This window comes from Thamnophis sirtalis, unplaced genomic scaffold, assembly GCF_051295495.1.
Source record: "Thamnophis sirtalis isolate CommonGarterSnake01/CBP01778 unplaced genomic scaffold, rThaSir2_p1.2 scaffold_1, whole genome shotgun sequence".
In the NCBI taxonomy this organism is placed as follows: Eukaryota; Metazoa; Chordata; class Lepidosauria; order Squamata; family Natricidae; genus Thamnophis; species Thamnophis sirtalis.
The window spans coordinates 94,021,093-94,030,187 of NW_028261381.1; the positions used below are offsets into that span (position 1 = coordinate 94,021,093).

Sequence of the window (9,095 nt, forward strand, 5' to 3'; positions counted from 1 at the left end):
CAGTTCTCTTAAATTGAGGGTTTACTCTATGCTGTACTCAATGTTTCAAAATATCATTTCCCTGCAAATTATGTACACCCCACAAACCCCTACATTGGAAAGCTTCATCCACATGCTTTGTGGCTTGAAAATAATTCGAACTGAAAGCATCTATAGGAAACAAGCTGCAAAACTAAGGAGTAAGCTTTCTTTACTCCTGTTTTTTTTTTAATTTTGAATGGAAAAAACAACCGAGAAGCAAGAGTCACATTCATTTAACTTCTTAAAGTTAAATGGATGATTTAACTTTGGATGATACCTTGAAAAAAAAGTTGGACTGGTTGAACAAGCAGCAGACTGCACAGTCCAGAGCATTTCTTCAAATCCTTTTAAAAATAAAACGTTCTAATAAAAATATTCTCTGTTTTCTGTCACCCAGACTTACTCTATGTTTTAATTTTTTTTTTAAAGTGAATTTTCTCTTTCCTTCTCTTTCTAAACTTACATTAAGGGCATAAAAAAATCTGAGATTGCCTTTAAGAGGCAAATAATGTAGCTTGATATGTAAAACTATAGCGAGCAATAGCAGTTAGACTTATATACCACTTCATAGGGCTTTCAGCCCTCTCTAAGTGGTTTACAGAGTCAGCATATCGCCCTCAGAGTCTGGGTCCTCATTTCACCCACCTCGGAAGGATGGAAGGCTGAGTCAACCTTGAGCCGGTGAGATTTGAACCGCTGAACTGCAGATAGCAGTCAGCTGAAGTGGCCTGCAGTACTGCACTCTAACCACTGCTCCACCTCGGCTCTTCAGTAAAACTGACTTTAACCCCTGGGAAACGTTGATTACTTTAGCTGGTCCAGGATCAGCTCTAGGCTAGGCCACATCAAGGCTCTATGACAGGGGAGTCAAACTTGATTTCATTGAGGACCGCATTGTGTTTGACTTCGGGAGGCGGCGGCATGGCCAGGATAGGCATGGCCAGCTTGATGTCACTCATGTTGGGGGTACCCGCAGCCTTTCCAAGTTTGGTTTTCGCTGACAGAGGCACTGTGGGCCAGTCCTTCACTGTTTCCAGGGAGACCCCACGGGCCAGATCTAAGCATCCCACGGGCTCCCTCCCAAGGTTGATTTTCATTGGCAGTGGCACCATGGGCCAGTCCTTCACTGTTTCCAGGATGGCCCCAAGGGCTAGATCTAAGCATCCCACAGCTGGATCCAGCCCAAGGGCTTTGAGTTTGACACTCCTGCTCTTTGACTTGGGGGGCATTAATTTGTAATGAATAGATGAATTTTTCAAGATGAGAGCAAGGAACTCTTCTCGACGGGTACCCTCTCCCATCCCAATTCTCTCATGCGCGCCTCCTCACCCTGTCTGCAGCTGAAAATCATAAGTTTAAAACTCAAAAACGTGAAAGAAAGAAACAAGAGGGCACACTTTGAAATTCCTAACAAAATCAGACGATGAGTCAAACTATAGGGGGGCGCCAGTATATGATTTTGCTTAGCGTGCCTAATTATCTAGAGCTGACTCTGTGCAAGTTATAAGTGTGATTAATAAGTTAATCTGCTCAAACCTATTTAGTTTGACATGAAGGAACATCTATATTGGCATCTCTTACTTCTCCTCCTGGGAAGCTAAAAGAAGTCTAAAGTTTTCATTTTTGTTTAAGTAACAGGTTTTTGGGCTGTCTGGGACAGAAGACTGTAAAATAAGAATGAATGGAATACTTAAGCATAAATTAACATAAAATCAGTTGTGACTATCTGTAATTTCAAGGCTAGACAACATGCCAAACTTCAATAAATGAAAAGCAGAAATTACCGACCTCCTTTTTTTCTTTCATGAGTGAGTAGCATTCAGAAGACTCATTGCTATACATTCGCGCTACACTAAATTGTGATTTAGCTTTTCCATGATCACGCAATTCACATTTCTGCCTCTATTCGTGAGCTACACTCTATCATCTGTGAAGCTTGCCTGAGTTGCCCTAATTATAGGATATGTGGTTAATATTATTTCAGCATTGAAGCAAAAATATTCCTCCGAAGTTAAAATAAAACAGTGGGTGTTTATGTTCTTAAAGCAGCATGAAAGATGTTTTACATCTGTTTACACAACTACAAAAATTCGGAAATAATTCAGAAAAGGTCTTTCAAAATTCAGAGCAATGCCAATGCAGCGTCTCTCTGTTACTCTTAAAAATAGCCACATCTTTTTCCTAAAATATTTCCTAATATTTCCTAATATAATATTTGCACTCTGCAGCTACCGATGCTCCATTTGATCTCCTGAATGCTCTAAAGGATTTTTAGTTTTATTTTTAGTCAAATATGAAGCGTTGTACAGACTGGCTATTTAAGGGGGAAGGGAAAGATAATGGATAGTCTCAAATAGAGTCTCAAAGTCTCAATTACTTTGCTGGTGAGTAAACATCTTAGTAGGGGTCATATAGGTTCAACTAGGTCAGAGGAAGGTAACTTAGGGTTCAAAGATCATATTGAACACTCCTTGGGAAGCTGAGAGGTTGCAGTGTGACAGGAGCTAGTTACTTATGTATTTATCAATCATATTTTAAAAAACGTCCATCTCCTTCATAAATCAACTCAGGGTGGTGTGCACATAGACATAAAACATAAAAGCTACACATAAACATAATAAAAACCAATTATAAACAGCAATAAAATAGTATATAGATGTATACAATTTTATTATACAAATGGGCAGGGTTTGGAAGGTTTTGAAACCCAACGAAGAAAGAAAATGTGTGAAGAACACACACTTTACATGGTTTTGGGGAAAAGAAAGGGAAAGATGAGATTCAATAGATTAAAGCTATAAAATATAGTTTGGAAAATTCACATTTTCTGATATTAATCATCCACTCAAAATGTTTGTGGGATTTATGAACCTTATGTGGTTAAATCATCATCTCTAAAAGGCAGGTGCCTCAAAATCTGTGCATGAGGAAATGTTAAAGACTTCTCTCAAAGGTGGTTTTTCAAAAGGCAACTGGACTATTTATTTGAGGAAGAAGACGACGTTTCACTTCTCATCCAAAAACTTCTTGGATAAGAAGCGAAATATCTTCTTCCTCCTCAAAGAAAAAAACCCAGCCTAGTTGCCTTCTGAAAAACCACCTTTGAGATAACCATGACCTGGATTACTGAGAATCTCCATAGACGTGGAAGTCTTCACTTACTGATCTCATTCATAAATCAAAGAAAGAGTTGTTCCAAAGCCATGTGGGAAATCCAAACTGCTCTTCTCCATGCCACCAAACTTCATAATAAAATATTTAATAATTTGTCCTCCTTTAAGAGACCCCAAATCTACAGGCTAATAAAAGGAAACTGGAATATGCCCACTCTGCCCAAATGAACCAAGGAGAAAGAAATAAACAAGAGGGATTTTTTTAAAGAATACTTGGATGTATGCGAAAATAAAGGGTGGGGACAGTACAGTCGTATTTTATTAAGTGCTATAAAAAAGTGGCAGGATGAGGGATCAAATGCCTAACTTTAGACCTTCCTTCCCTCTTTCTTTCCTTCCCTTTACTTCCCCGTAGTCAATCTTGATTCCTGCTGATTGCATGATCAGATCCTCACGGCTTTTCTTAGAAATATTTTTCAGAAATATTTCTCCTTCAGGCTAAGAGAATTTCAGAAGTTAACTGTATGTTGTAAAAGAGACAACAATATGGAAAATAGTCCTTCAAAGTTGTAAAGAGATTAAATTATATGAATAGAGTTGAATTACTCCGCATCTACAATCTCCGCATCTACAATCTCTGACTGTAGAATTAAGTACATCTAGACAAGAACAATTCTGAGCCAAGTAGATTTTCATGTGTAGGTTAGGAGGAAATGTCTACTATCCAGAATATAATGTGGGGTCTCAGGAATTGTTTAGCTCAATACTTTACTAATTAGGGAAATGACAGCATGATGGAACTGCAGTCATCCTCCCCAGAGAGAATACTGAATCGGCAGCATTCAAAATCACCACAACTATGCTATGTTTGTGATGCCAACATGGTAAGATATTTAAATGTAACTCCAGTCACAGTCTCCCAATTGTAGTATCCACTGCTGAAAATCTCTAGGTAACATCATTTTCTTCCGACAGTCAATGAAGCTTACTTTCCATTGAATTAACAGTAAGAGAGGACAATTTCCAGTTTGCAAAATCTGAGGAAATAATCAAGCTGTAAGGGATATTATTGGGAAATGGAAGACAATTCCAACCATTTAAAAAGAAATCTCAAGAGGTTTCTATAAGATCTGTTTTGTAATTACCATTCAATATGCAAATGCACTAAAGTGGGAACACTCAGTGCTTTAACTATTGCCTATATATCTCCCTAGATAAAGTTTCATCCGCATCAAGAAAATTATAACATTTAAAAGAACTATGTCAAGTCTATAAAATTATAGGAATACAATCAGGACTCTGTGATTTTGTCCAATTAAAAAGAGCGACCTTAGCCAACTCAAGATTAAGCTTTTTGACTGAACATGAATACTGTACTCCAGAACTTTCTATCAGTCCTCTTCTGCTGGCTTTTGATACTATGGTGTGTGTCTGTGTGTGTGCTTGTGTCTATATACATGCAAATAAGCAATTTGGACAGTGGGGTTAAAGTAATCATAAAATCCTAGAATATAAGGTTTGGAAATGACCTATGAGAGCATCTAGTCCAATCCCTAGATGATTGTGTTGATTAATAATTAATCAACCCAACGCTGCAGCTTCAGTTGTATGGCCACATCTGCTTTCTTCCCTGAAGCTTTAAAATCTCCTATCAAATCTTAAGTAGAAACATATATGGCTATTTCATCTGCATCCAGTAGAATAAATAGATGACTGAATTCATTTTGCTTCTTATAAATCAAAAGAATCAGTTAAATGGAAAATCATTTGCTCTAAAAATTGCAGAGATAAGATCCTAAGAGTCCATATCCTGACTTTTTCTTTCTCGTTCAATCTGATTAATCTAATTTTGCAAAAAATAAAAAATAAAATAGAAGACTTTGACTAATTCATGGTCAAAGCATTAGAAGTTATCATAAGACTGAGCCAGATAATTCCTTATATCGACAAGAAGCAAAGCCAGAAAATAACCTATTTGTATCGTATGCCTTAGACATGCATTATCTTAATATCTTTTAACAACCATTCCCTGACATGGAACATGACTGTCACAAAAGTGTTTTGGCTCAATTTATACATGCATTTATATCTTTAAACTGTAGGTCAGATTTCAAATATAGCATATAAAACCTGTTAAGACTCATTTTGGTGTAAATACACTAAAATTCCCTATTCTTTGGCAAAATACACTCCTGAGCAGTTTGATGAAACTTCTTTCCAAATTTAGTTCCTCTTGTAGGGTTCAAAAGCACCATTTCTTATGAATGAGAAATATTTTATCTAGCTAGACCAGTCAAGCAACATTTCCATGCAGTCCTCAGAATTAGGACCTGATTGCTAATTAGGTCCAATTTGCAAAACTCAGGAACAAGTTGAAGGGGTGATTTATTCATCAAAGGACGTACAATTCATTGCCAGTGAAGCATTGCTATTGGTGTCCCTTTAGTTCACTTCACCAAAATGAATAGCAGTTGCAACTGAGTTTAGACCGAAAAAAATGTTTTTCTGACACAGTCCCGCTTCTTAAATACTTTTAATGTTTAACAGTTTTGCAATCTTTCACTTTTCACTATAAAAAGTTCCCCACGTCAATCATTTGAAAAGCAATGAAAGCTACCCAAGATCATAGTTTTCCTTTGCAGTGATTTGAATACAGGTGTAAATATGAATAATACATACTTGACCATAGAAATCTTAAGTATAGAGGGATATAAAATAATTGCTCCTCTAGTTCTATAGCTTGGGGTATAAAATATAATATACATTTCTACTATATAAGAGCTAAATTATAGTTGCTAAAGATGTTGTGCTCTGCAGTACACACCGGTAAGAGTACCAGCCTGTTCCTTAAAAAGTGCTTTATTCTAGAATATAAAAGCAGTTATATTGAACACATCTTAGTAAGTACCATAGCCTATAGAGCTACACTGTAGATTCAGAAGCAATAATATAATGTGTGAAGGAACTCTCTAAATACACGTCCCTCAAAAATCACCTAGAGCTAAATTAAGAATCCTTTTAAGAAAAAAAATCCAAATATAAACAAGCATAAAGGTTAAAAACAAAGCACTAGCACACATTTTTTTCACTAAGCAGCAAGGCTGTTGATGTTGGCTGATTTGTTTCAGTTAATTTGCACATGTGAAAGCCATATTGCTCCAGAGCATAAAAACTAAAATGAGAGTAGTTTAATTACTGGAAGCTGCAAAAATTTGGGGATAGACACAATTATAGCAACACCTGTGTGCCCATTCTTTACTTTGATCTGCATCCTGTTGCCCCAAAAAGCAGCCAGTTCTTTACAGTTAGCTGAGACTCTTTTTCTTTGTAATGTATTTGTTTACATTCCCAGCCATATCTTCTATGCCCTAGAAGACAATCAGGTAAAAAAAAAAAAAGTTCATCCATAATAAGACACTTGGGGTGGGATCAGAGAAGAAAGAATATAGTGATTTTATGCCTTAGAGAACTCGACCCAAGTAAATATTTCAGTGGGCAGCACTGAGGAAATAAATGTTCCTGTAAAGGACTCAGGAAATTTCTTCCTTTGATCTTGGTTAAAACAACTTGGCCAAAAGCAAGGGAAGAGTTTTTCTGTTTCTTCTTCCATTTGCTCTCTGTCAAGTGAAGGATGGGGGGTATCCCCCTCACCACCAAGTTGCCTTTTCATCTTCTGTATAAATTAAAAAAACCAAGCAGAAAACTGGGAGAAGCATCCCTAAACTTTGGATTATTTTTTGGATGAAACAATGGGCTGCTTTGGAGAGCACAAAATAAAAGCCAATGGAAGATCGTCATCTCCCTTTCCGCCCCCTCCTCCCCACGTCTCCAACGGAAGCTAAGGGGGTGAAAATAGTGTAAAACCAAGTGTCAGATTTGCGCTACTGAGTCAGCCTGCTTGTCAAACCACACCGTTCCCTCAAGCTTCAGCACCAGATTTCCTCGAGGGATGGGCGTGAATCTCCGCCCCCCAACATCTCGCAAGGCCATTTGAATGGAGGGCCATCCCCGCATCCGATTCCCAGATCTCAGCTGGTCTTGTATCTGTGCGATCTCCACCCACCCCCATCCACCCCCGCCTCCCCTTCCACAGATCTCCCCCTCCTCCCGAAACAGCCCTCTTCTTTCAGAAGGATGAGGAGGCAGCTGCTTGTTAGCGGCTGAGCGAAGACAATAAAAGAGTGTCAGCCCCGTGCAAAGAAACGAGCACTTTGCTTCTTCCTCGGCATAACCTTCCCTTAAATGTTCGGGATGTGGATGGGACGCTCCCTTTGCTTTTGACCCTCTCGGAGGATCTGATTTACCACTGACAGGCAATCTTCACCTGCTGGCCCCGGCGGCAGTTGGGATAGCAAGAGAGGAAGATCAACCACTCCACGGTTGCCGCTGGCCTGGTGCCTCTTAGCAAAAGACTAGGTCATTAAAAGAATGGATGGATGAATGAATGGATAAATGAATGAATGAATGAAGGAGGGAAGGAAGGAAGGAAGGAAGGAAGGAAGGAAGGAAGGAAGGAAGGAAGGAAGGAAGGAAGGAAGGAAGGAAATAAAAGCCCGGAATTTGGATGGGGGAGAACAGGGACCATGTGGCAGATCGAAGATGATTTGCATCCAAGCACGCACTGCCTTCCCCAACCGGCTATCCTTTCTCGCGTGTTCCCCGCGCGGGAGCTTCCTCACGCCGTTGTACTGGGGTGGGGTTTTGCCCGGTCCTCCGAGAGCAAATGCCATTACGAGGCAAAGTTTCCGAGTTCCGCCTGGCAAGGACTAGACCCCGCAGGGGCTCCGGGGCGGCGCGCCGAGTCCCCTCCGAAGCCACTCCGCGCGATTCTTCGGCCGCTCTTGGCAGCCCCTTCTTTTTCGGTTCCCCATCCCCACTGACCACACCGCCACTTTTCAAAAGAGAGATTAAGCCTCCGGCAGTTTATGTTTTTTTTGGGGGGGGGGGGTATTTTTTTATTTTTCAAATATAAACGCTCCACCCCTTCCCCCCCCCGATCCCTTCCGCTACCATCACTAACACGCAGCCCCCACGTTGCCTCGCGAACTCGCAGGGGAGCGCAAACGCGGTTCCACGACCCTACTTTGTAGAGAAAGCGAGGAGGGGGGTGGGAAGGAAGGCAGAGCGAAAGAAAAGAAAGGAGGTGAGTGGAACCTCCCTGCCGTGTACCGGCTACCTATTGTCTTTGCATTTAGAGAGCCCGATTCCTACTCTTAGGAGGATTTTCCCCCCCTGGAACAGCCTCCCCGGCGGTACCAAGACGCCTCTTTGCGAAGCTTTTCTCCCATTCCGGTCCTCACTCACCACCATCCCCATCTCCGTCGCGTGCGAAGCCGGGGCGGAGATTCCCCCCTCCCCGAACCCACTCCTTTCCCGGCTCTTACCTGTTCTGGCCGCTGCCAGGCAAACCCAAACGCCTACCATGACATCCATCGGTGCTGATCGCGCTGTATTCTCCGAGGAGACCCCGCAAGGCAAAGCCTGGCTCTAGTTCTCTTCCGAGCATCAGAGCCTTCAAACTTACAGCGCTTGTTTGGCCGCTGCTCGGAGCAGGAGCAGCAGCAGCCGAGAGAAAGAGAGAGAGAGAGAGAGCAGCGAGACAGCAGTGCAAGCACTAGCATCGGTCAGACCTGCTACCCTGGAAGAGCCCACGTGCTTTCCGTGGGGATGATGCCCGGCTCAGACGGCCCTTTCCCGTGGGGCTCCGCAAGCTCACGCCCAGTTTTGACGTTCAATCTTTGTTCGGCTCCGTCGCGTCGACGCCCCTGCCGCCTTCAGTTGCTTCGGCTTGCCGGGGAGGAGAGGCGGACCCGCCAGCTCGCCGGTTGGGTGCGGGATTTCCCCCCTCCCCTCTTGGATCTTAATGGATCGGTCTAAACCACCCCCGCCCGCCCCCGCCCCAAAGAGGGAGGTAAAAGCATCTCGGAAAGAACTGAGCAAGTGAACGGGAAAGGAGGCTGT

General features: G+C 41.7%; 1 protein-coding gene across 2 annotated transcripts in view; it reads right to left on the minus strand.

Moving 5' to 3' along the window:
- The window catches only part of NELL1 (neural EGFL like 1), a 520,182-nt gene extending 511,408 nt beyond the window's left edge, over positions 1–8,774 (minus strand). The window contains exon 1 of one of the 2 annotated variants that reach the window (XM_087719035.1): positions 8,519–8,774. In XM_087719035.1, coding sequence (XP_087575161.1) covers positions 8,519–8,567 — 49 coding nt within the window. In that variant the 5' untranslated portion in view covers positions 8,568–8,774. The remainder of the gene's footprint in view (positions 1–8,518) is intronic. The other variant, XM_087719031.1, reaches the window with a different exon arrangement.
- Between the last annotated feature and the right edge of the window lie 321 nt (positions 8,775–9,095).